Raw genomic sequence first — 26,371 nt, 5'->3', positions numbered from 1 at the left:
CCCTGGATCTGCAAATCTCCCCCAAATCCTTCAAATCTGCCCCAAATTTGCCCCCCAAAACCCTCCCACCCCCCCCGCGCGGTGCATTGTGGGACCCTCGGCTCCGCCAGGCGGCGCCCGCGAACCCCGGAGATGTGGAGGGGGCGGGGCCGAACTCGCGATGACCAATCAGAACTCGGGGCGCCGGGGAGGGAGGAGCCAATGGGCTCAGGGGGCTGAGGGGGAGGACGGGATAGGCGAGGACCCCGCGCCTGGGGCGGCCCCGGCGCCGCCTGAAAAACTCCGGGATCCGTCACGGGCATCGCCTTCAGGCGGGGTCCCCGCGCCACCTCCCGCCTCAGGCGGCGCCGCGGGCTGCCCTGAGGGGCCTTCCTGAGCGGCGTCGCGCGGCGATGGCGGCGCCCGGGCCCGCGGCGGATCATGGAGGGATTTTTTGATCCCAAACTTTTCCCGAATTCCTGCATTTTGCACGCTGATCTCGGAGCGGGGTGGAAAGGGGACACGGGGCCTTTGTGGTGAATCCCGTCCGGGATTAGGGTGAAATTCCCTGGGTTTGGGGGTCAGTGAGGGATGAATCCTGCAGCTCCCCATTCTCGGGGGAGCGACGCAAATTAAACTTTTTTTTTTTTTTAAACCATTATCCAGGGAATTCCCGGGAACGAGAGAAGCACAGGGATGGATCGCAGTGGGAATGGGGAGAGCCGCGCCATGAAACCTCCACCCCCCCTCATAACCCCAAAATCCCCCAAGGGTGAAGAACGAGGCCGAACCCCCCCCCAGAATTCCACACATTTCACTCTTTTTTTTTTTTTTTTTTTTTTTCCCTTTATTCGGATTTTTTTGCCGGTTTTTAGTTCATTAATGGGACGCGGAGCGGAGGCACTTCGGGGGGACCCCCGGGGGGGGCCGGAGCCGCCCCCCCAAAACCGCCCCCGGCTCGTTAATGGATTAATTGCCCCCCCCGAGCCGGGGGGTCGTTAAGGCACCGGGGCCGGGGGGGGGAGGAGTTGGTAAAATCCACATTATTGCTGGGCCGTTTTGTTGTTTTTTGTTTTTTTTTTCTTTTTTTTTTTTGGTGGGTTTTTGTTTTCCCTGTTTTTTTTTTTTTTTTTTTTTTTTTTCCTTTTTTATACAATTAATACAAGTCTGTAAAAATATTTACAACCTCGGCTCCCGGCCGGAGCCGGCGGAGTGGGATTGGGAAGGGGAGGGGGGGTGAGGAAAGGGGGAGACGCTTCCAGAGCAAAATCCCCCTCCCCCTGCCCCGGGGGGGTCGCAGCTTCCTCCTCCTCCTCCTCCTCCTCGGGGTTATTCCCAAGAGGAAATTCCTGAGGTTCTCAGGGAGCGACCGGGAAATTGGTTCACTAGTGAATCCCTCTGGAAATTCCAGGATTTTCCCCAGCTCTAAAAACCCCAAAAATCTCAAAAACAAACAAACAAAAAAAAAAAAACTGGGATAGGCTGGGGGAGGAACCGCGGGCGAGTTTTGGGGAAGAATCCCCAGATCCCGTGTTTTTTTAGGGAATATATTTATACAAAACTTCTGGGAAGGGCAGGAGGAGGAAGAGGAAGTCTGAGAAGCGAGGATCCGGGAATTCTGACAAAGTGCAATGTTCCCCACCCCCACCACCCCCACCCCAAAAAAATCCCGGCCGGGAGGGGCTGGGAGGGCACCGGGAGCTGCCAGGATCAGCTGCTGGGACCAGCCCTGGAGCTGCCACCGGCCGGGATCGGGATCGGGATCAGCCCTGGGAGCTCTGGCCGGGATCGGGGTCGGTTTTTTCCCCCCAGGGTGGGGCTGGATCCCGTGGCCGGGCTCGGGGTTGGTTTTATTTTTTTGATCCCCAGGGTGGGGTTGGATCCCACAGATCCCGGGGTTAATCCAGCAGGGAGGGCTCGGCCGGACGGATGATGGTCGGGCGGCTCGGGGCTGCCGGGGGTCTCCTGGGGGGGGTGGGGGAAGAGTTTGGCAGGTCTGGAGGGGCGGGGGGGGAAGTCCTGGGGATCCCAAGGATTCCCAGAGGGACTCTGGTGTGACCCCAGTGGATCCCAGTGTGATCCAGCCATTCCCAGTGAGACCCCAGTGGATGTAAGACAATCCCAGTGTGACCCCAGCGTGACTCCAGTGGATCCCAGAGGATGTCAGGTGATCCCAGTGGATCCCACTGTGACCCCGGTGGATCCCAGTGTGACCCAGTGGATCTAAGACAATCCCAGTGTGACCCCAGTGCATCCCAAAGGATGTCAGGTGATTCCAGTGGATCCTGGCCAATCCCAGTGTGACCCCAGTGCATCCCAAAGGATGTCAGGTGATTCCAGTGCATCCCAACCATTCCCAGTGTGACCCCAGTGCATCCCGGCCATTCCCAGTGTGACCCCAGTGGATCTAAGACAATCCCAGTGTGACCCCAGTGCATCCCGGCCATTCCCAGTGTGACCCCAGTGGATCTAAGACAATCCCAGTGTGACCCCAGCGGATCCCAGCCATTCCCAGTCCCCAGCTCCCCCCTCCCCAGCTCAGCCCCTCTCCTCACCTGGGCACTCCCGGCGGGATTCCGGGCGGGATCCGTGCGGGCCGGGCGGGGATTTGGGGCGGGGCCGTGAAGGGGTCGCTGGCGGTGGCGAAGGGGCCGAGGCGGGAGGGGATCGGGGGCGCGGTGAAGGCGGGGGGGCCCCCCCCGGGCAGCGGCAGCAGCGGCGGCGGCCCCGGGGCCGGGGCCCGGAGCGAGGGGGGACGGCCCGGGGGGAGCAGGGCCGAGGGCGGCCGGCGCTGGGGGGGAGGGCTGGGACAGGAATGGGGATGTCAGCACCGGAGTGGGGTGAGCCAAACCCCACAAGGAGACCCACAGAGTGGGGACAGCACAATGGCCATGAAGCACTTTAAACATCACCTCTGGAAACACCCCAACCTCCTAGGAGTACCTCTGGTACCACACGGAGCACCCCAAAACTCCCCGAACCCTGCAGGAAACACCCTGAACCCCTCTGGAAACATCTCGATACCCCATGGAACACCCCAGACACCCCAAATCCTTTGGGAAATACCCCAAATTCTTCTAGAAACATCTCCAGTACTGCAAAGACCCCAAACCCCTCTGGAAACCCCCCTCCAGTATCCCACAGGACACTCCAAACTCCCTAGGAACACCCCAAACTTTTCCAGAAACACCTCTGGTACCCCATATAACACCCCAAACTCCCTGAATCCTACAGGAAACACCTCTGGTACCCCATGGAACACCCAAACCCCTCTGGAAACACCTCTGGTACCCCATGGAACACCCAAACCCCTCTGGAAACACCTCTGGTACCCCACAGACCACCCTAAACCCTTTCTAAAACACCCCAAACCCCTCTGTAGACCCCTCCAGTACCCCGAAGACCACCCCAAACCCTTTGTAAAACACCCCAAACCCTTTACAAAACACCCCAGACCCCTCCATTACACTACGCACCACCCCAACCCCCCCTCCCCCCCCCACCGTGGGACCCCACACCCACCTGTGCGTGGGTCCGGGCTGCAGCCAGGTGTCATCCACGGGCGGGGGCACGGGGGTGGTGACAGTGCTGGTGCTGATGTCCCCGATGATGGCCAGCGCCTCCTTGAGCGCGTGGTACATGCGCAGCATCTCGTCCCTGCGCTGCGCCTGCTCCGCCGACTCCTCCATCAGACTGCTCTGGTCTGAGCACGAGTACAGGAACGCCAGCAGCTCCGAGTGGATGAAATCCTTGGTCTGGGAACAGGAGAGGGGATTGGGGTTTGTTTGGGGTTTGTTTGGGGTTTGTACAGGAACGCCAGCAGCTCCGAGTGGATGAAATCCTTGGTCTGGGAACAGGAGAGGGGATTGGGGTTTGTTTGGGGTTTGTTTGGGGTTTGTACAGGAACGCCAGCAGCTCCGAGTGGATGAAATCCTTGGTCTGGGAACAGGAGAGGGGATTGGGGTTTGTTTGGGGTTTGTTTGGGGTTTGTACAGGAACGCCAGCAGCTCCGAGTGGATGAAATCCTTGGTCTGGGAACAGGAGAGGGGATTGGGGTTTGTTTGGGGTTTGTACAGGAACGACAGCAGCTCCGAGTGGATGAAATCCTTGGTCTGGGAACAGGAGAGGGGATTGGGGTTTGTTTGGGGTTTGTTTGGGGTTTGTACAGGAACGCCAGCAGCTCCGAGTGGATGAAATCCTTGGTCTGGGAACAGGAGAGGGGATTGGGGTTTGTTTGGGGTTTGTTTGGGGTTTGTACAGGAACGCCAGCAGCTCCGAGTGGATGAAATCCTTGGTCTGGGAACAGGAGAGGGGATTGGGGTTTGTTTGGGGTTTGTACAGGAACGCCAGCAGCTCCGAGTGGATGAAATCCTTGGTCTGGGAACAGGAGAGGGGATTGGGGTTTGTTTGGGGTTTGTTTGGGGTTTGTACAGGAACGACAGCAGCTCCGAGTGGATGAAATCTTTGGTCTGGGAAAAGGAGAAGGGATTGGGAATGGATCCATGTGGGGATTGGGGTTTGTATGGAGTTTGTTCAGGGCCAGCAGCTCTGAGTGGATTAAATCCTTGGTCTGGAGGACAGGAGAGGAATTTTCCTGCTCTCCACCCCCTTTTCCATGTTTCCCAGCCCCTTTTCCCTCTCACATTGTTGATCATGAGGTGCATGATGGTCTTTGGCATGAGGTCCCGGATGGATTTGTTGATGATCCCCACGTAGGAATCCACGAGGTTCCGGATGGTCTCCACCTGCCTCTCCAGCTGTGGGTCCATGGAAAAGGTGTTTTCCTGAGCCCCATCCTCGCTCTCCGTCTGCAAAAACAGGGAATGAGTGAGCCCTGGGATCAGAGAGATCAGGAAGGATCCTCAGTCCCATCCCTGGGGGTTGTTCTGCAGCCTGGAACGACTCAAATCCATCCTGGGGAATTCCATCCTCCTTCTCCTGGGGTGTCCCAGCTCTGGGGGGTGGGGGGGGGGGGGGGGGCGGGATCAGGAAATTGGGAATTTTGTACCTGGTCTTTCTCAGGATAAACTCCAGCCCGGAGGAACGAGGCTTTCCAGCTGTCCACGTCCTCCTGGGAGTCACAGGCCAGCTCGATCTGACGGAGATCCTTGTACACATTCCTGTGGGAATGGGGCACGAAGGGCTGCGATCACCAGGAGCCCCCAGATGGCCACGGAACCCAGGAAATACAGGATTGGAACACCCCAGATCCTGCAGGGAACACCTCCAGTAGCCCATGGAACACCCCAAATCCTGGAGGAAACACCCCAAATTCCAGCCCCTTTTCCCCGTTCTCCAAAATCCAGATGCTGGATAAACCTCTGCTTCCTCTGCAGAGCCCTCCCTTTGTGGGACGCAGGAGGAGCTGGGCGCAGGGTTGGGGTTTGGAGGAAAGGGAAGGGAAAATCCATAAAAAAAAACAGGGCATCCAGTCCCAGGAGCATTCCCCACCTCTGCTCCGTGTTGAAGATGGCAAAGACGTGTTTGTTGGACATGAACCCCTTCTCCACATCCCTGATTTTCAGGTTGTCCAAAGGCAACATGTACTTCTTCTCCTTCTCCTGGGAAAGGGGACGAGAGGGAAGCAGGGATGAGCACAGAGCTCCCTGAAGTCCAAGGATGGGGAATGAACCCTCAGCTTTGGGAACTGCAGACCCCAGAATCCCACTGGAAAAGGTCCCGTGGATGAACTACCTGAATTTGGGAACTGCAGACCCCAGAACTGAACAGCAGCCCTGAACAGCTGGGCTGGGCTGGATCAATGAAGAATGGACAAATTCCCAGCAGGGAAAAGGGGGGATCTGCTGCATCCAGCATCCCAAAATCCCAGCAGCTCCTATCTCCCTCCAGTCCTGGCATTCCCCGCTGGAATGGGACTGCGGTTTGGAGACAGGAGATGGGGAATTTGGGATCCTTTACAGTGATAATTAACCCTGAGTGCTAATCACCTTCCCCCATCCCAGGGATCTCCCTCCTGGAGCCCTGGGAATGACAGTTTTCCCTCCCTGTACCCCATTTTTGTGTCTGGAACCCCAGATTCCCTCCCCTCACCCTGTTTTTTCCCCCCCTACCTCCTCATCCTTGTACCAGGAGAGTGACTCAGCCGTGAGCACGAACCAGTATTCCTTGGAGCCACCCTTCATGATGCTGATGTTGTTGATGGTGAGCCAGCCCCTGCGGATCACCTGCAGCAAGTGGGACAGCTCAGGGGACAACCCCACATGCTCTGGGGATTCGGGGTGACCCCAAAACCTGTCAGAACCTGAGCCCCAAGGTTAGGGGACAACCCCACAGCTTTGGGGATTTGGGGTGATCCCCAAACCCGGCAGATCCCACAGTGGGATTTGGGGTGATCCCCAGCAGATCCCGAGCCCCCATCCCACAGTGAAGCTGGAAGCAGCTGGGGGGACACCTGGAACATTCCCAGCTCCCCAAACCAGGTGGGAAAAGCAGGAAGCTCCTGCCCAGGATGATCCCACAACTCCAGCATCCAAAAGCTCCAGCACGCCATGGATGGATCCCAGAGCCCAACGCCGAGGAACGTCCCACTGGGAATTCCTTTCCAGGACTCTTTTGCAGGGATCCAGCTGGGATTTCCCCCATCCCGGGTTAGTGCCAGGGCTGACGGGGAAGCGCAGCCGCAGCAGGGAGGGGGCAGAGATGGGTTAGACACGGATCCTGCCGTGGCTCCCACGGGAATTCCGGGATCCCCCCCTGGAGCTGAGGACCCTTGGGATTGGGGTCATTCCCGTTTTCCAGCGCAGGAGCCACCTCAGATTCCAGGGATGAGGAAGGAGAGAAGCTGGAGCTGCGGCGGAGCGCGGGCAGAGCGCTCCGGGCAGGGGAAGGACGGAGAGCTCGGGAATTGCAGGGAATTGCAGGGGAGGGATTTCACCTCTGAGAGCCCCATTCCCATCTGGGAACCACCCTGGGATCGGATCCAGAGGGTTTTAAAGGAACTGAGATGGGGAAGGGGAGGATCAGGTATTGGGAAAGGGATGGGAGCAAAGGCAGAGGGGTCGATTATTTGGAACAGGGATCATGAGGAGAAGGGATTGAGAGGGAAAAAGGGGATCTGCCTTTGGAGTAGGGAAAGGATTTGGGAGAGTTATGAGGGATTTTATGGAAAAGGGAGAGGGTCTGTGTAGCCCAGCAGGAGCTGGAGACTCTGGGAAAAGCCCAGGAGCAGAAAGAGGGAGGAAATTCCTTTAAAACCAACGGATTTTGATGAAAACTGGCATGTTTTTGGAGCTCCTGGAGCTCTGCAGGGCTCCCATCCTGAATTCCCAGCTCTCCCCCCTTCCCGTCGCGATCCCGTCCCACAGCTGGCCAGGCCACGGCCCTGCCTGGAATTCTGGGGTGTCCCTGGGCTTTTCCAGGAACATCTGGGGGGTTGCTGAGTGGAAATGGAAGTGTCTGAAGAGCTGGGAATAGGCTGGATGGGGATTCATGGAGCAGGAGGCAACAACTCTCCCAGCAGCCTCACACGATCTGGATTTTGGGAGGAATAAAAGTTAATAAATAAAAGCCATGCCATTATCCTGCTTTTGTTGCCCGGGGAAAAACTCAGGCGACCACCCTGAGGCTGTAAATCCCAAAGTGGGGGTTTGGAAATGATTCCCTTCCAGACACTTCCATGCTCCTGGAACTGCTCAGATCAGAACCCCCCAGCTGGGATTCCCTGGATCCCAAACTGGGAATTGCTGCCCTCCCTACCCCAGGAGGGAGGAGCTCTGTGGGTGGAATCCTGGTTCCAGGAACTGGGAACCAAGGAATTCTGGTGTTGGAAGGGCAGGGCTGAGCCTCAAATCCCCTGAAAATAAAAAAGGGAATTTGGGGGGGGGGGGGGGAAAATGAACTCCCAGCCCTTCCTTCCATGTATTCCCAAAGGAAGCAAGAAGATCTCACCCACCCCCACAGCTGTTTTGGGCTAAAACAGAAAGATTTTGGCCTCCTGCTTCCCAAAGGCTGGGAAAACTGGGACTGACCTGAATCCCATCTGGAATTCCCAGGCATGGGCTGGGATCACCCCCAAGTCCCCACGGAGGGGACAAAGCCAATTCCCACCCAGCACATTCCCTGTGGGAATGTGCCATCCCCCTTCTCCTACCAGCATCCTCCCTCCTGGGTGATTTGGGGATTTTTTTGGGAATGCTGTTCCTGGCAGGGCCGGCTGCTGTCCCAGCACTTCCCCGCTCCGTGGTACTTACCAGGATCTCCCCCTTTGGGCGCGCAAAAATTAAAGGGGAAAAAGACAAAAAAAAAAAAAAAAAAAAAAAAAAAAAAAGCAGGAAAAGGAGATGGGACAGGGAAGGAAGTGACAGAGAGCGGGAAGCACAAAGAGAAAGGGAGGAAAAAAGCGGAAAAACAGCAGAAGAAAACCCGTTACATGCTATTAATGATCATTCCCAGCGTTAATCCCTCGGAGCGGCTTCCGGAGGGAGCGAGGGGGGAAGGGGCACGGCCGCTCCTGCTCATCCCAAAATTCCCTTGGGAGCAGGACTGGGGTGGAGGGGGGACATCCCAGTGTCCTCCCAGTTCCCAGCCCCTCACCGCCCTCATCTCCCACCCGGATCGCCCCAAATCCCAAATCTGCTTTCGGGCGGGAATTCCGCTCCCACTCTGCCCCCACGTTCTGGATTTTCCATCTCCGAGCCTGGCCTTGGCTGCCAAAGTTTATGGATGGGCTTGGATCCACTGTGTGAGCTGGGAGTGGGAGCAGGAATTCCAACAGGGAGGGAGCAGGAATTCTGGCCCTACCTGGTTTGGGATCGCTCTCTTCTTGTTGATCTGCGTGTTCCGCTGCTGGGCGCTGGGAAAAGGGGGAGGGGGGAAGAAAAAAACCAGGAATTTTAGGAGGGGAGGAGGGAGGAGAGCCACGGCCACACCGGATCCCAAGGGGGAGCCCCTCAGGTGGAATTCCAGAGCCCCTTCCCGAGGTTTGCCCAGGACCGAGGGGGGGACAGGACACCCGGATCTCCTTCCTCAGGGATGGGAATTCCCAGGACGCGATTCCAGAGGGAGAGCGGAGCAGCGGCTGCAGATTCCCAAGGGAATTCCGACCACCAGGAGCTTCCAGAAACACCTGAATTCCCCACCCCGGGTTGGGATCCAGCATTACCTGCACCAGGGGGAAAAGCTACCTGTCTCTCCTGAGCAGCGGGGGGGCGGAACCGTTAGTCAGGAGCGGGAACAAAATCCAGGAAATCCGTTAGAATCCCACCAGGACGCCCCCGAGCAGCAGATTTGGGGATGGGGGGGAGGGACACACCCACCCTGAGCCACCGGGATCCGGGGGGGATCTGGGAATCTGCTCCCTGCCTGCCCTGATCCCCACGGCTCCTCCCAGATCCCCGGGCATGGATGAACTGGGTGAACTCCGGATGAACTGGGAGGAGAAGCTCCCAGTTTGTACTGGGAGAGGAAACAAGCCCAGCTCCCAAATCCAGAGGAGAAGTTCTCTGGCTCCCAAATCTGAAGGAAAAGCTCCCAGGTTCCCAATTCCAAGGCTGAACTGGGAGGAAAAGCTCCAGGATCCCAATTCCAAGGCTGAACTGGGAGAAGCTCCAAGATCCCAAATCCAAATGAAAAGCTCCCTGGTTCCCAGTTCCAAAGCTGAACAGGGAGGATAAGCTCCAGGATCCCAATTCCAAGGGCAAGCTCCCAGCTCCCAGCCCTGAGCAGGAACCTCCCCAGCTCTCCCAGTTCCCTCAGCTCTCCCAGTTCCCAGGGAAGCCCCCGGGATGTCCTAGGGATGGGGGGCTGCTCCGGTACCCACCCGGTGGCCACGTGCTGCTCAGTGAAACAGCTGGGGCAGGAGAGAGTCCAGACAGACAGACAGAGGTGATGGTTCCAGGGAAAAACAGCAGAGAGCAGGAGGAGAGCAGGGAATGTGACCGGAGGCGGAAAAGAGAGAGAGAGAGAAAAAAAGGGGAAAGAGAGAAAAAAAAAAAGGGGGAAAAGAGGAAAAAAAAAAATCCAGGAGGAGGAGTGTGGGAATTTAAGGAGAGGGAAGGAGAACCCTGAAGTGGAGTCTGGGAGATTCCTGAAGGTTTGGGACTGGAGAACACCGGAAAAAGTCACGGGAATGTGGCAGGATGAGGAGAGGGACAGGGAGTGACTCCCTGACTGCTCCAGGGTGGTTGCAACAGCCTGAACCATTTGGGTTCATCCAAAATTCCTGAGGCTGGAGCTTTTCCCAGCCCCTTTGCCGTGTCCCAGACCTGAGGGATGTGGAAGCCTCAGCTTTCCCCAGTTGGTGATCCCAAAAGGAAACCCCCTCAGGCTGGGAATGCGGGAATTCTCCCCCCTGGAAAAGGAACTCACTTGGCAAACCCGATGAAATCCTCGTGGTTGGTGTTGATGTAGGAGAGCTCGATGTCAATGAGCAGCAGGATCTGAGGGAAGCAGGAGTCAGGGAAGGGGAGAATTCCAGCCTTGGGAGCGTTGGGAATGGGGTGGGAGCTCACCTGGTCCTTGGTTTTGCCCTCCCTCTCCCGGATGTGGGTGGTCACGATCCTCTCCGTCTCCTCCCGCAACCTGGGGTAGGAACCGAGCTGAAAAAGAGGGAAAAGGCCCGGGAAGAACGGCTGGGGATGGAGCAGGACGGGCTCCCACCAAACCTCCCCCAGTTCTTGCCCTGGAATTGCAGCTATTCCCTCCCTGGCAGTGCAGAAATGATTCCCATTCCCAAAATCCCAGCCAGGGAACACAGGGAGAAACCCAGGAATGCTCGGGTGGATCCCAGATTTTACTGTTGGGTGATTTTAGGGTGGAGGGAGGCACCTGCAGGACGGATGGGGATGGAATGGCTGAGGAGATCCCTTACTGGTGTCAGTGGAATGACCAGTCCCTGTCACTGGTGTCACTGGGCTGACCAGTCCCTGTTACTGGGCTGACCAGTACCTTACTGGTGCACTGGCGTACGGTGTTGATGAGCTCCTGGATCACCAAATCCACACATTTCAGGCAAGGCTCCTTCAGCTTCACCACCTGCTTCTTGACAATGGCCTCGAAGGCCAGGTCTGGTGTGAACAGCCCCGTCCTGGGGATGGAAAAGGGGGATCAAAGTGGGAAAAGGGGGATCAGAGAGGGATAAAAGGGGCACCAGAGAGGGATTGGGGTGGGATAAAAGGGGGATTGGGGTGGGAAAAGGGGGATCAGAGCAGGATCAGGATCAGAGCGGGATCTGCCTTGGGATGTGCCCCACCCCAGGCAGGGATTCCCTGATCCCACAGAGCAATTCCCAGCTTTGGGACAGCCAGGTCCTACTCCTAGGGAGCAATTCCCTGCTCCTAGAGAATGACTTCCACCTCAGCAGGAGATGGAATGATTTCCTCCTCCAGGAGAGTCCTGAGCAGGGCCTGGATCTGGGAATTGTGTCCAGGCAAGGATCTGTGGCAGATACTTGCCTCACCCCATGGATGTTCTTGATGGCGTAGCTGATCTCCCTCCTCAAGTCCTTCTCATCGAATTCCATCTGCAGGGAAAGGCGGTGGGAATCGGGAACGGGGAATGGGAAATGGGGAACCAGGAATCTGGATTCAGGTATCAGGAATGAGGAATCCACAGGGACAGGATCACTCCTGGCCCGGCCTCACCTTCACGAGCTCGAAGGGGAATCTCTCGTGGAAAATCCGGTTGATCCTGGCACCCCCAGAGAGCTCCAGAGTGTCCACCTGGTCTCCTGAACCCTCGATCCGCTTCTCAAAGTCCACCCCAAACTGCTGCACCATCCTGGGCACGAAAACCAGGAATGAGGGAGCTCAAAAAAAATCCCCAAAACTCCTCCAGCTGGGGCAGGACAAGTAAAAATTCCATTTTTGCTGTAGTGTGGGTGAGTCAGGGATGGAGAATTCCCCTGGCAAAAAGGGAATGCAGGGATGCTCCAGGGGGGCATTTCCAGGAGAGGTTTTCCATCCCTCCCCTGTCCAAGGAGAGCAATTCCTCCTCCAGGGGCATTTCCAGGAGAGGTTTTCCATCCCTCCCTTGTCCAAGGAGACAACAGGAATGGTTGGGAATGCTCTGGAGAGGAACCTACTGCAGCAAGGCTTTGGTTTTCCTGGCAGGATCGTCGGGACGGAAGTTCTTGTACTCCTCCACCTCCTTCTCCAGGGACAGCAGCTGGCTCTGCAGCTTGCTCCGCAGCGAGGGCAGCGTCTCCCGGATGTGGTTGGTGAGTTGCTGCCAAGGGAACGGGGAAAATGAACCGGGGAGCCTGGAAAATTCTGCTTTATTTCAGGCAGGAATGGAGCAGGAAGGGGTGTCCCACCTGGTTGAGGACCCTCTGCAGGTGAGGGGTGCCCATGCGCTCGGCCATGTGTCGGTAGGCTGGGTGGGACAGGAAGAATTTGCGCTCGGCTGCCAGCGCAGCACGGATGTCCTTCTTGCCATCAATGTCCTTCTGGCTCCTGTTCACCACCCCAATGTACCCTGGGATAGGGAATGGAGATGGGAGATGCCGTGGGAATGGTGCCAGGAGGGTGGGGAGGGACACTGGGGGACATGGATGGAGCCAGGGAAGGACACGGAGCAGGGGCACACACACAGAGTGACCTGAGGGGACACAGGGACCTGAGTGGGACACTGAGGACACAGAGAATGACCTGAGGGGACACAGGGGACACAGAGTAACCTGAGGGACACACAGAGTGACCTGAGGGGACACAGGGACACACAGAGTGACCTGAGGGGGACACAAGGGACACACAGAGTGACCTGAGGGGACACAGGGACACAAAGAGAGACCTGAGAGGGACACAAGGGACACACAGAGAGACCTGAGAGGACACAGGGACACACAGAGTGACCTGAGAGGGACACAAGGGACACACAGAGTGACCTGAGAGGGACACAGGGACACACAGAGAGACCTGAGGGACACACAGAGTGACCTGAGGGGACACAAGGGACACACAGAGTGACCTGAGAGGGACACAAGGGACACACAGAGTGACCTGAGGGACACACAGAGTGACCTGAGGGGACACAAGGGACACACAGAGAGACCTGAAGGGACACAGGGACACACAGAGAGACCTGAAGGGACACGGGGACACACAGAGAGACCTGAGGGGACACAGGGACACCCAGGACCCCAGGCCTGGCCCCACCTCTCCGCAGGGGCAGCAGTTTGTTCTCCAGCACGTCCCGGGCGTCGGTGCCTTCGTCCATCAGGTCCAGCTTGGTGATGACCCCGATGGTCCGCAGGCCTGTGCAGACAAAGGATTAATTAAACACAATTAATCCCAGCCAAACGAGGGGGGGATCCATGGAATGGACAGGAACCCCTGGCCTGTTGGATCCCACAAGCCTGAGGGGGGGGTTTGAGCTTTCTGGCACTGATCCCCTGGAGAACACTGCTTTTGACCTGAGGCCTTGGAGAAGGCTTCCAAATTTGAGTGATGGAGCTAAAATCACGGGTGTGTAGTTATATAAAAGTGTGTGATTTCACATGTTGAAGGGTTTTAAATTTGAAGTTTTACAATATAGTAATAGGTACAGGACAAGATGGAGGGTTTTGGGTGGTGTCTCTTTTGGTGCTCATCTTCCTTCTCCTTCATGGTTTCAGGTTGTAGTTTCTGATCAGCCAGTGTCACACTGAGGGTCACAGGAATTGAGTTATTGGGTTAAAAAGATAAATAATGTAAGTGTCAATTCTGTATTGGGCTGTTTAGCTTTAAAAGACCTTGCAGCAGCTGGATCTTGCTCCATTTTTGCTCACTTCTAGCAGGTGGCTGCAAGTGTTACTGAACTTTCTGATAAGATTTAATAAACAACCAAACCTGAACACGACAAAACCCGTTCCCTTCGTGCGTTTTTTAATCCTGGCTCTGAGTAAAAGCACAAAAAACCTGAGACAAACCACTAATTAAACGATGCAAACTCCCCCTGCTGTTACACTGACCCTGCCAGGAGAGGAGGAGGAGGATGAGGAAGGCAGAGAAGCCCCTCCAGCCCCAGAAGCAATCAAGCAATCCCCTGTTACCCTGTGGATCCACTTCCTTGGCCATCTTGAGCGCGTCCGAGTTGGCCAGGTCCATGTTGGCCGGGGTGACGGCCAGGATGAGGCTGCTCTCCCTGCTGATGAACTGCAGGATCATGTCCCGGATCTGGAACTCGATATCCTGGGGCTGATCCCCCACTGGAACCTTGGTGATGCCCGGAAGGTCGATCAGGGTCAGGTTCAGCACTGTGGGTTGGGGTTGTCGGGAAAATGAATCCACAGGCACCAGAGGTTTACGGTCAGAAAGGAGACAGGGGAGTTCTGGAGTTTATTCCAATAAAGAGAGAGGCCATGGGGCAGTACCCTGGAATTTTGGGAGGATGCAGCCTCCTTTTTATCCTAATTTCCCTCTCTCTTTCCCCGCTGGCTGAGGTACTTGACAGGTTCACACTTCCCTTGCCTGACACCAGAGATTCCCCTCTAATGTGCAACCCCTCCTTTTAATTTTAATTCTTATGGAATTCATAGCATTTTCCCCATTGCTTCTTTCACCTCTCAATATCAAATTTAATTTATCAGCAAACCTGCAGTTTTTTTCGTAAATGCAAATGTCTTTTTGCACTCCCCAACCAGTGGAATCCTCCCCGTTGTTTCTTTTATCTCTCAGTGCTATCTTTATCAACAGCTTGCTTGCAAAAACAAAAATCCATCACTCCTCTTAGGGTGAAGGGAGGGATCCCTCCCCTCTGGAGCCAAATTCCTGATGGATCCACACCCGGATGGTCCCAAAACCCTCTGAATTTTGCTGTTTTTGTGCTGTTTTCCCTCACCATGGGGGGAGTAGACCCTCAGGTTGATGGGCACGGGGGAGATGCCCTTGTTGGTGCCCGTGACCCGGTCGGTCTCTGCCTCGATCTCCTGCCGCACCTCGTCGAAATCCGTGAACTTCTTGGATTTGCAGTGCAGGAACTCAGCATATTCTGGAATGTTAAATAAAGAGAAAAAAAAAATTAAAAAAAAAAAAAAAAGGGGGGGGAGCGTTTGGGAGATGTGCAGGGATCTCTGGGGAATGTGCAGGACATGGAGAGGTTTCTCTGGATCCAAATCTGCCCCAAGAAAAGGGATTTCAACAGCTCTGGGGCTGCCAGGATGGTGCAATTTCCTTCCCCGTTGCCTCGGCCCTGCCCTGCCCTCCCACCCCTGGCAGGGCTGGGATCATCCTGGACACCTCATCCCTCATCCCGTATCAACCATCCCATCGCTCCAGGACTGGCCCTTCCCGACCCTCCCTCAGCTTCTGGGAACCAACAACAACCCCAGTGGGTCACCAGGCGGCTCTGGGATTAACCCAAAACCAGGGAATTTGTTGGCCTGGCTGGTTCAGGGGAAGGAATTTTCCATGGATATCAGGATGGCTGATGTTAACCAAGGAAATCTGGCTGGGAAAATAAATCACCCCCATGGCCAGCTTAGCATTCCTTGGTTTTCCTTGGCCTCCCCAGCATTCCCAGGCATTCCCCGAGCTCTCCCCTGCATTTTTCCGTGATAAGCAGGGGAATCTGGGAACGTGGGGGCAGCAGGATGGACCCGAATGTGCTGTGTGGGAGGGCTGCACAGGGAATTAATTCCCAATTCATTCCAGTTCCTTCCCAGGGAATTCATTCCCTGCTTTCCTGCCCCGTACCCGTCTTGGAGAAGATGAGCTGCAGGATGAGAGGCCGGCGAGTGACAATCCCAGAGCCACGGGGAAGGAAATCCCTGGAAGGGATGAAAAGATGGATCAATAAATGAATTAATCCTATTGATTCCTGCAGAGTCCTGGGCATGGAGGGCACCAGGAAGGGTGGAAAGGGCTTGGGAACACACGGGATCAATCCCTGCTCTCCCGGGGGACAGAACAGGACATGCCTGGGTGTGCAGACCCACAGGGAAAATCAGGAAATTCCCCCAGAATTCCTCCTGGCCTGAGCACCCAGAGGTGGGGTTTTTTTTGGTGGATTCTGCCTGGAAAAGGAGCTGCTGCAGTGCCAGCTTTGGGCTGGGGCTGTCACCAGCCCCGTGCCAAGCCCAGAGGAGCGGGAACGGGACAGGGAAGTGCCTGCTGGGACTCGGGAGTGACAGCTCCCGGGAAGGCAGAGCCAGAGGGATTTCCAGCTGCCCGCGTTTGAGAATTCTCCTGGGCATCGCCCAGGGAGCGGCTCCAACGGGAACTGCACGTCACAGCAATGTCACCAACGTCACCCGGTGCCACCCCGGTGTCACCCCAGGAGCCTTCCCGGCAAACCTTGACCCTGTCCCGGAATGAGGGTGACAACCCCGGAAAAGCAATTCCCGCCCGGCTGGGAGGACAGGTCCAGCAGGAAGAGCCCAGCTGGGGTGGGAAAAGGTGGGATAAACCTCGGGGAGCTCGGGATTGCCCCCTGGACCCGCTGATCCCAGCGGGAATGGTGATCCCGACAGGAATGTGGGTGATTCCTACACACTGGGAATCACTGCTCCCACTCTCAGCCCTGATCCCAGGGGAATGAGGTGACCTCCCTTCTCCCAGCCCTGATCCCAAAGAAATGAGGTGACCTCCCTTCTCCCAGCCCTGATCCCAGGGGAATGAAGTGATCTCCCTCTCCCAGCTCCCCTGGAGTCCCCAGTTCCATCAGCTGGCAGTCAATGATCCAGAGGGGAACGAGGGGATCCCCCGTTTTCCTGCCAGCATTCCTGGCATTCCGGGTCCCGCCCAGCTCCGGCTGTCCCCGTGTCCGGGGTCGGCAGGATCCGAGCCCGCAGTGACGTGGGAAGGAGCCCCGGGACGTCACCTGCCCAGATCCTGCCGCCTCCCACCTGGACACAGGTGTGACAGGGACAAAGGGACAAAGGGACAAAGGTCTCAGGGTGGAGAAGTGTGGTGGGAACTTCCCAAAATCCAGGGAAATCTGTGGGGAAACACGTGAGCCTGGAAACACCTGGGTATGGCTCCAGCCCTGCCAGATTGAGCCTGTCCTCATCTCATCCCTGCCTGATTCTTGATTGTCCCTGCCCGATTCTTGATTGTCCCTGATTGTCTCTGATTCCTGATTGTCCCTGCCCGATTCCAGCCCTTTCCCTTTCCAGCCTCAAGCTCCTATCGATCCTGCCCAGCAACCTCATCCATGGCACTTCTCACCCAAAATCCAGGGAAAAGCCAACTCGAGCTCGCTGGGAGAGCCCATGTCCCTCTGCCGTGGGACCACCTCACTCCAAACGATTCTCTGCCCATTCCCGACCAAATTCCCACCAAAACCCATGGATTCAGCCCTGACTGATTCTGTGCAGCTCCCCCACACCCGGGAGGATACTCCTGGCCAATCCCTCGGGATTCCTGTGGGATTCCGTTCTCCCTGCGGCCCCAAAATCACTGATCCCAAACCCTGGGGGGGGTTTAGCATCGATTGGGGATCTCCAAGGATTCCCAGCCACCTCCAAGGATTCCCAGTTCCGGGGTGAACCCAGTGTCCTTCCCTTCGGTCCCCTGGGCTCATAATGCCCCATTGAGGTCAGGGATTGTCCCCACCCCCGGGGGACAACGGCTCCATTGTCCCCCAGGCTGGAGACAGCTCCGGGAAGGGCTCGGATTTGTCGAAGTGGGGCCAGGACGAGGCTCCAAAGAATCCCAGTGATGATCCCAGTTCGTTCCCTTGCTGCTTTTCCCACTAAATTTGGGGATTGAGGCGCTCCAGGTGCCCTCAGCACCAATTCCAACCCCACTGTGGATGTACCAGTGAGGCCAGGACCTTCCCCATGGAGAAATTCCAGCCCAGTTCGGCTAATTCATGGATTCAGAAAGTTCCCAGCCCAATTCCAGGTCCTTCCAAGGGATTCTGGGCACCAAAAGCCCCTGGGGATTCTCTTCCTGTGTGTTTTGAAAAAACCCACAGAAACAGGACCATGGCTTCCCAACGTGGATCCAGGGCTTCTGACGGCTTGGAAAAAGCCAAGCTAAAGCTCAAACAGCAGCAAAAATGGAGAGACCCAAACCCCCATGGGCAGCTTTCGATCCCAGCTCGATGGATCCGTGTGGATCGTTGGGACAATTGGAACAGCCCCGAGGCCCTGGCTCATCCCAGCCGCTGGAATTTGTGATCCAGGGGGGGAAAATAAACAAAAAACAGGCCCTACTCAGCCACTCCAGGGGGAGAATCCCAGACCTGCTCCCAAAATCTGGGGTGACAGCAGCCAGCATTCCCCACTGTCACATTCCCAAGGACACCGACAGGATCTGAGGCACAACGGACACCCCCGGGGTGCAATTAACCCTAATTAGCACAAGCTGCACAACGAGGTGGGGAAGGATTCCCGGATGGATCTGAGACACAAAGGGGTTTAATTACCAGGGATGGTTTTCCAGCAGTGCCATAATTAAAGGCTGCCAGAATTCCCAGGAATTCAGGATGGGGAATAAATAACTCCAGTGTTTCCACCCTGACTGCTCCTCTCTCTGCTGCAAAATCCCAAATCCTCCCCAAATCCAGGCTGGGAATCCGGCCTGCACTGGGATAGAAGGGAAAAGTGACAGATACCACCCTGGGCTTAGAGAAATTCCACAGGAGTGGAGGGATCCAGTGGAGAGAGCCCAGCTGCAGGAAAGACCCGCTGGAGCTTCCAATAGGGCAATTTTTATGGAGAAAGGGATGTCAAAACCAGCCTGAAACAGCGGGAAAAGCCCGTGGTTGGGTTTTTTGGGAAGGTGAAGGCTGAGGGGAGAGCGGGATGGAGCCACAGCAGGGGAAGGAGGCTTTTGTTGGGCGTCGCGGCTGCTTCAGGAAGTGACAGCCCCGGATGGAGGGGACGGGAGCACCCAGCAGGAACCGGAGAGAGCCCGAGAGGCGAAAAACTGACCCATGGAGTGGAGGGGGGAGACAAAGGGGAAAAGGCCGGAGCAGTGGCTCGGCTGGCACAGCCAAACCCCTCGGTTTTTTTTTTTTTTGTGGAATTTCTACGATGATTCCTTTGCCTTGCCGGGACGGTGGCGAGCTCTCTGCTCCCCGTTATCGGGGGCGGCCACGCTCGGCTTCCAGCCCTATCTCGGGGCGCAGCCCCGCGGCGAGGATGATGATGGTGAGGAGGAAGGCGTAGCATTCCCGAGGAATCCCGGGATAACCCTGCGGCCCCAAGATGGGGGGATCCACACACCGTCCCGTGCCGCTGTCCAGGGCATGGACGCGGCTCCCAGGAGCGAAGGCCGGGGATACCGCAATACCCACGGAACCCCCCTAATTTTTTATTTTTTTTTGGGGGGGGGGGGGGGGGGGGGAAGGGCCGCTGCCCTGACGGCGATCGCGGATTGACCGCCGTGTCCCGAGCTCTCCACGCCAGCTTCGTACGGGCGGCCCCGCCCCGCTCCCGGTTCCTCCAAGCGCGTCCGGCCCGCTCCGACCCCTCCCGTTCCGTGACGCGTTCCGCCCGGCCCGGCCCGGCCCCGCTCGGGCCCCGCGGCCCTCCCGGCGCTGGCGCGGCCCTTGCGCCGTTTGCGCTGCCCGTGCGCCGCTGGCGCAGCCCGGGCCCCGCTCGGCCGGCCGCGCCCTTACGCCGCCGCGATTCCCGAACGTGCTCTACGCTTCACGGCTCCGCGGCTCCGCCCGCCGCCGCTGCCCTCCCCCGCTGCCGCCGCCGCTCACCGGCCCACGAAGTTCTCGAGCACCGAGCTCTTGCCGGCGCTCTGCCCGCCCACCACGGCGATCTGCGGCAGGTCGAGGTGGCAGCTCTGCCCGATGGAGCTGAAGGCGTCTTGCAGTTTGTTGACCAGGGGGATGAGCTCCTCCATGCCCCGGTTGCCCATGGCGGCGCGGGGGTGCCGGGACCGCGCTCCCGGCGGCGGCTCCTCCTCACGGGGCCCGCGGCGGCGGCGGCGGCCAAACTTCCCCTCAGAGTCTCCTCATCCGGCAACGCCGGGCCCGCCCCTCTCCCGCCGCGCCCGTCGCCATTGGCCGGCTGGGCTGCCGGTCACAAGACCGGGAGGAGCGGAGAGGAGCAGGGCGCTGTCAATCAGCGGAAAGGGCGGTACCGGGAAGCCAAGCCCGTTCTCTAGTGGTCTGTCGCCCGTCGCTCATCGCTCACAGCCAATGGGAGGCGGTGCTGCTGCGTCAGCTGAGGCGGCGGTGATATGGTCCCGCCCTTCAGCGGCGTTTCCGCCATTTCATTGGGGAATAGAACTTCCCCTCAGCGGCGCGGCGCAGTCGCTGCCCGGAGTCTAGCCAGGAGCCCAACCTGGTCACCCTCCCCACCCTCCCTTCCATTAGGCAGCGTGCCCGCCACTCCACCGGCCTGACCGATACAACCGAGAAAAGAAATTTAGGGAAGACAAAACTCTCTCGCAATAAATCAGCCAGCTATCAGTCAGGAATTCCTTCTCGTCGATTGGCTGTTACGATGTTTCGCGCCCCTCCCGTGACCGTCGAGTGCTCGCTCACAGGGAACGACAGTCCCGAAGCGAAGCCTCCCTCCCGGGAACCTCCTGGGGACCCCCCAGGAACCAGAAGCAGCGGGAACTGACTCCGCTCTCCTCTCTGTCTGGATTTAAAGCGGTCTCTGCTGAGTTTGGGCGATCTCTGGAGGGCCTTTGTGCGTCTCCGGGCTCTGGTGTTCCCGAACCCCAAAGAGCCCAACATGGCCCCCGCGTTACCCCGGTAACGGTCACTTCCGGCGCCGCCACACACCTCTTTCCGGTCACATGTTCGTAAGATGGCGACGTCCACGGCGGGGCCAGCGCGGCCGGTCCCGGTGCTCCGGGTCATAGCCGAGTGCGGGCGGAGCCGCGCTCGGGCCGGGGAGCTGCGGCTGCCGCACGGGAACGTGCCCTGCCCCGTTTTCATGCCCGTGGGCACACGCGGCACCGCCAAGGGCTTGACGGCGGCGCAGCTCGCGGCTCTCGGCTGCCGCATCTGCCTCGGCAACACCTTCCACCTGGGCACGAGGCCGGTGAGCGCCGCCGGGGGCCCCGGGGGGCTCCGCGGTTCCACCCCCTCCCTCGCCCGGCTTCCCTGCGCGACTCGCGGCGAGGTTCTGCTGCGAACTCCCTCAATTCCCAGACTTCCAGCGTTACCCCCGCCATTCTCAGATTTTGTGAGAAATCCCACGCAATCCCCTCGGTTCCCGATTCCCGGTAACTCAGCCTTCTCCCCTCTCCGCAGGGTTCGGAGCTGGTCCGACGTTCCGGGGGCCTCCACGGATTCATGGATTGGCCCCACAACCTGCTGACGGTGAGGGGGGAGGGCGGAATTCTTCCAAATTTGGGAGGGTGACACCCCTAGAACTCCCCTAATTTCCTGGGTGCCACCCCCAGGATCCCCAGCTGGGAGGGGAGCCCCCAGGTGTGTTCCCTCTGTCACTCCCCCCAGTCCCCAATTCCAGGCTGTCCCAGGGTTCCTCGCCCCCCCACCTCAGCCCCTGTTTTGGGGTCCCCCCAGGACAGCGGGGGGTTCCAGATGGTTTCCCTGCTGGAGCTGTCGGAGGTGTCAGAGGAGGGGGTCCGGTTCCAACCCCCCCACGGCGGGGAGGAGATCCTACTCAGTCCAGAGAAATCCATGGAAATCCAGAACGCTCTGGGTGAGCCTGGGGGAGTGGGTGCAGAGAGAGGAGGCTGGGACCCCCAAATCCAAAAGGATGGGAAGGAATTTGGGGAGCCCCCTGACACCCACCAACCCTCTCAGGGGCAGATATCGTGATGCAGTTGGACGACGTCGTGAGCAGCACCACGAAGGGGCCGCGCGTCGAGGAGGCCATGCACAGGTGGGGACCCCTCTGAGACCCCCCCCAGGAGCTCCCCAGGACCCCCTGACCCCCCCCCTGCCCCCCCCAGATCAGTGCGCTGGCTCGATCGCTGCCTGGCTGCTCACGCCCGGCCGGAGCAGCAGCTGCTCTTTGCCATCGTCCAGGGGGGCCTGGACCTGGAGCTGCGCCTGCGCTGCATCCAAGGTGGGGCCTTCGTCACCTTCCTCATCCTCGTTATCCCTGCTTGGGAGGGGCTCTGGGGCCGCTCAGGGGTTCCTGAGGGAGCTCACATGGTCCTGGATGTTTCAGGAGTGATTTAGGAGGGCTCAGAGGGATTATGGGGTGAACTGGGGGGTGGGGGGAGGGGGTCTCCATTCCCCATTTCCCAGCCGTGACCTAGCAGGACGTGCCCAGTTCCACACTGGGGCTCAGGGTGGGTCCGGGTGGCTCAGAGGGGGTCAGGGGTGATTCGGGGGGGAGTCTCCATTCCCCATTTCCCAGCCATGACCCAGCGGGACGTGCCGGGATTCGCCATCGGGGGCCTGAGCGGGGGCGAGGACAAGGCGCAGTTCTGGCGCACGGTGAAGTTCAGTGCCGAGCACCTGCCCCGGGACAAACCCCGCTACCTCATGGGAGTGGGGTGAGTCCCGGGGGAGGGGTCCCCTGGTCCCCTCAGCCCCTCCCCAGAGCCGTCTGGGCTGGGGGAGACCCCCGGAGTCACCCCCTGTTCACCCCCAGCTACGCCACCGACCTGGTGGTTTGCGTCGCGCTGGGCTGTGACATGTTCGACTGCGTCTTCCCCACCCGCACGGCGGTAAGGGGGCCCTGGGGGAGGTGGGGATTTGGGGACCCACCCCCCGACCCCTCCCCAGGGTTTGGGACAACCCCATAACCCACCCTGCTCCCCCTTCCCCTGCAGCGTTTCGGTTCCGCCTTGGTTCCCTGGGGGTCCCTGCAGCTCAAAAATCACCAATTTGCCAAAGATTTCCGGCCCATCGACGCCGACTGCGGCTGCCCCACGTGCCAGAGGTGGGTTGGGGGGATTCAGGGTGGGATTTGGGGGTGTCCAGGGTGGGGCTGACCTTCCCTCAAATCCCTCGTTCCCTCTCCCTCCAGGTATTCCCGGGCGTACCTGCACGCGCTGCTCCGCTCCAACACGGCCGCGCTGCACCTGCTCACCCTGCACAACATCGCCTACCAGGTGGGCTTGGGGGGGCTCTGGAGGGGGGGTTGGGGGGGTCCCGGCACCCCTCTAACCCCCGGGAACCCTCTGCAGATGAAGCTGATGGGCTCCATCAGGGAGAGCATCCTGCAGCAGCGCTTCCCGGAGTTTGTGCGGGAGTTCATGGACACCATGTATGGGGGGCGGGGGGGGCCCCCCACCTGGGCACGGGAGGCTCTGGAGTCTGTGGGAATCACCCTGGACTGAAGGGAACCCCCGCTGGATTCCTGGGGAACCCCCCCAAAACCACCCCCATTCCCAGGGGGAACCCAAGCCCCACCCTTGTTCCCCTCACTGTGTATTTTTATACATATGTTTGGTGGGGTTTTTTTTACTGTTTCGGGGTTTTCTAAGGGGTGGGAAATAAAAGAGTCTGGAAGGGAAATTGCTGTCGTGGTTCCAGGTGGGGCTGGGAGTGGGGAATGGGGCTGGGGACACATTTTGGGATTTGGGAATGGGAGATCCCAGGGGGTGGAGTGGGGGGAATTCCTGCTGGTGACATTCTCCATTCCCCCTGTGGCCTTTGTCCCACCAGGCTGGGACATGGCTGGAGGTGACAGGGACCCCTGGCTGGCCATGTCACCCCTGGGTCACCTGTCTGTGGTGGCAGCTCTGTGGCTGCGGTGACACCTGCGTGTCCAGGGTAACATCTGTTTGGTGACATCTGTTTGCTGACACTTGCGTGTCCCTGTCACCCCTGTGGTGGCACCTGTGTGGCCGCAGGAGGAAGTTTGAGGAGGGTTGGGTGTGGCCCAGGGGCGTGGCCCGGGCCAGGTGTGGCACCTGCGTCACCTGTGCCCGCACATTTCTGCCCCTGCCGGGCACGGCAGCCACAGAGCCACCGCAGGCGGGGTACTGGGAGCACTGGGAAGGGCTGGCAGCTGTGCCTGGAGTTAACTGGGAGTCACTGGGAGCCACTGTGAGTGACTGGGACACAGCGGGAGTTACTGGGAGCGTTGGGAAGGGCTGGGACTGGCACTTGGAGTTAACTGGGAGCCACTGGGAAGGGCTGGGAGTAGTGCCTGAAATTAACTGGGAGCCACCAAGTGCAACTGGGAGACACTGGGAAGAGCTGGGAGCTTCACCCAGGGTTAACTGGGAGCTGCTGGGACACACTGGGAGTTGCTGGGAAGGGCTGGGGGGAGCACCGAGGGTTAACTGGGAGCCCCTGAGAAAAACTGGGAGTCACTGGGAAGGGCTGGGAGCAGTACCCAGGGCTAACTGGGAGTCACTGGGGAGCACTGGGGGTTTCCCTGGGACGTTGTTCTTCCTTCCCAGCAGCCAGGGGTGGCCTTTGTCCCTTTGTCCCACCCTGCCTGCAGTGCAGCGGGTGACACTGAGGGACTCTGACCCCCCCCAGTGCTGAGGGACTGGGAGTGACTGGAACAGGCACGTGGAATTAACTGGGAGCCACGAGATTAACTGGGAAGGGCTGAGGCAACTGGGAAGGGCTGAAGGTGGTACCTGGTCAAAGCCAGGGGTGAACTGGGATGAACTGGGCAGAGTTGGACTCACCCCCAGGGCTCCCCTGAGACCCCCAAACTGGTCTGACTGGTGGAACTGGTGGGCCCCCACCGGCGCCTTCCGCCCTTATCACTTCCAGAGCCTTATCAGGACCCGAAATGGGGGGGCAGGGGGGAGCACGGGGGGGGGTCCAGGAATGGGGAGGGGCACGGGGGGGGGGCGGTCCAGGAATGGGGAGGGGCACGGGAGGGGAGGTCCAGGAATGGGGAGGGGCACGCAGGGACTTTGAGGAGGGGGCAAAGACAGAGGGGGGTGGGGCCAGAGGATGCCAAGAGCACAGGAGGGGGGGGTTGGGCACCCAGAGAACCCCAGGTGGGGGTTGGGGTGGGATTGGGGTGCCGGGATTTGGGCACCAGAAGGACTGGGATGCCCAGTCAATCCCAGTACGTGGGATCCTGGTCCTAGTGGGATTCTTGTGCCGGCAGGCTCACGGTGCCAACCCCGCCCAGTGCCGAGCCCACCCCGAGCCCCTCTCCCACCCCACAGGTCACCCATGAAGGTCTCTCCGACTTGTCGCCTGCTCCTGCTGCCGGCGGTCGCGCTGCTGGCCCTGCTGGCCCTGCAGTCCCAGCACCCGGCGCTCCCTCCCAGCACCACCACCGTGCCCCCCAGCCCCCCTCCACGCCCCGGCAACACCACGCCGGTCCCGCGGCCGCCGCGGCACCCGCGGCACCCGCTGCAACCGCCGTACCCGTACCCCTACCGCTTCCTGCTCAACCACCCCGACAAGTGCCGGCAGCGGGCTCCGTTCCTGGTGCTGCTGGTGGTCACGTCCCCGGCCGACCTGGCCGCCCGCGACGCCGTGCGCCGCACCTGGGGCAACGAGAGCGCCGTGCCGGGGCTCAGCGTGCTGCGGCTCTTCCTGCTCGGCCTGCACCCCGTGTTCAGCGCCGAGCTGAGCCCCGTGCTGCAGGAGGAGGACAAGCTGCACGGGGATCTCCTGCAGCAGGATTTCCTGGACACCTACAACAACCTCACGCTCAAGACTCTGATGGGGCTGGAATGGGTGAGCCGATTCTGCCCCAACGCCACCTACGTGATAAAGGCCGACCACGACGTCTTCCTCAACCTGGAGTTCCTGGCGAGGTTGCTGCGGCCGGTCAGGACGGATTTCCTGACGGGTTACGTGTACCGGCACACCGGGCCGCTGCGGCACCGGGCCTACAAGTGGTTTGTGCCACGTGAGGTGTACCCCAACAACACCTACCCGCCCTACTGCGGCGGGCCCGCCTACGTGCTCTCGGGGGACCTGGCGCTGCGCGTCTTCGCCGTGGCGCAGGTGCTGCCCGTCATCAACATGGAGGATGCGTTCGTCGGCATCTGCCTGCACGCGCTGGGCGTGGATGTCACAGATTCCCCACCTGGCACCTTCAACATGTACCGGCTGGACTACGACAAGTGCCGCTTCTCCAGGCTGGTCATGGTGCACCACTACTGGCCCCAGGATCTGCTGCAGGTGTGGCCGCATTTCCGTAACGAGTCCATCAAGTGTCCCTAGGGCAGGGACAGGCCGGGGTCTGTCCCCTTTGCACTGACTGCCACCGGGACCTGCCGGTGCCACCGGGATCTTGGTGTTCCTGGGATCCACTGACTGAGACTGAGGCGTCGCTGGCTGTGCCTTGTGCTGCCTCTGGAGCAGCTAAAGCTCGAGGTCACCCCGTGTAGACTTTCCCGTCCCTCTGAGCCGCCAGAGCTGGAGCTGCTGCTCCATCCATGCCCCGAGTCGTGGTTTGGTTTTTAAGGATTGGTCAGGGCTGGGATCCGCCAGGATCTGGTACTGGTCGCATTGCGTTAAGTTATATTTAATGTTTTTAATAAAAGGGCTGGAGCCTCGTCTGTGCTGGTGCTGCCGTGCCGATGGAGCGGGGTCAGGAAGGGGCCCTGGTGCTGGAATGGAATTGCTCTGGGCAGCGTTCCTGGTGTTTGCCAGGCCCTGCCCCGTTGCCGGTGTTTGCCGGGCC

General features: G+C 59.1%; 2 protein-coding genes across 11 annotated transcripts; one reads left to right on the top strand and one right to left on the bottom strand.

Annotated features, from left to right (window-relative positions):
- Positions 1–800: 800 nt before the first annotated feature.
- On the bottom strand, positions 801–19,806 carry DNM2 (dynamin 2). 8 transcript variants are annotated; one of them, XM_062511810.1, is made up of 21 exons: positions 19,573–19,806; positions 15,609–15,682; positions 14,755–14,904; positions 13,967–14,170; positions 13,092–13,190; positions 12,251–12,411; positions 12,020–12,162; positions 11,580–11,715; positions 11,391–11,458; positions 10,885–11,023; positions 10,449–10,535; positions 10,306–10,376; positions 8,740–8,791; positions 8,190–8,201; positions 6,051–6,164; positions 5,431–5,540; positions 4,988–5,099; positions 4,623–4,787; positions 3,502–3,734; positions 2,535–2,783; positions 801–1,944 (listed from the first exon to the last, which is right to left on the bottom strand). In XM_062511810.1, exons 1-21 carry the CDS (start codon positions 19,731–19,733, stop codon positions 1,878–1,880), a joined length of 2,607 nt encoding a protein of 868 aa, XP_062367794.1. In that variant the 5' UTR covers positions 19,734–19,806; the 3' UTR covers positions 801–1,877. The 8 variants fall into 8 exon arrangements, with proteins under 8 accessions (XP_062367794.1, XP_062367796.1, XP_062367795.1 ...); XM_062511811.1 differs by having other exon boundaries at positions 1,809–1,944; positions 4,623–4,785; positions 4,974–5,099; XM_062511812.1 differs by lacking the exon at positions 8,190–8,201 and having other exon boundaries at positions 804–1,944.
- Positions 19,807–20,008: 202 nt separating this feature from the next.
- Positions 20,009–26,243, top strand: QTRT1 (queuine tRNA-ribosyltransferase catalytic subunit 1). 3 transcript variants are annotated; one of them, XM_062511830.1, is made up of 11 exons: positions 20,009–20,872; positions 21,085–21,153; positions 21,361–21,499; positions 21,604–21,682; positions 21,753–21,868; positions 22,166–22,304; positions 22,403–22,478; positions 22,584–22,693; positions 22,781–22,865; positions 22,941–23,020; positions 24,897–26,243. In XM_062511830.1, the coding sequence occupies exons 1-11, from the start codon at positions 20,636–20,638 to the stop codon at positions 25,906–25,908; spliced, it is 2,142 nt and encodes a 713-aa protein (XP_062367814.1). In that variant the 5' UTR covers positions 20,009–20,635; the 3' UTR covers positions 25,909–26,243. The 3 variants fall into 3 exon arrangements, with proteins under 3 accessions (XP_062367814.1, XP_062367816.1, XP_062367815.1); XM_062511832.1 differs by lacking the exon at positions 24,897–26,243 and having other exon boundaries at positions 22,941–23,271; XM_062511831.1 differs by lacking the exons at positions 20,009–20,872; positions 21,085–21,153; positions 21,361–21,499 and having other exon boundaries at positions 21,628–21,682; positions 21,829–21,868.
- The last annotated feature ends 128 nt before the right edge of the window (positions 26,244–26,371 follow it).

This window comes from Cinclus cinclus, chromosome 32 (assembly GCF_963662255.1).
Source record: "Cinclus cinclus chromosome 32, bCinCin1.1, whole genome shotgun sequence".
NCBI classification, from domain to species: Eukaryota; Metazoa; Chordata; class Aves; order Passeriformes; family Cinclidae; genus Cinclus; species Cinclus cinclus.
Note: the sequence above shows the minus strand (reverse complement) of the source record. Positions and strands in the feature narration are given on the sequence as shown.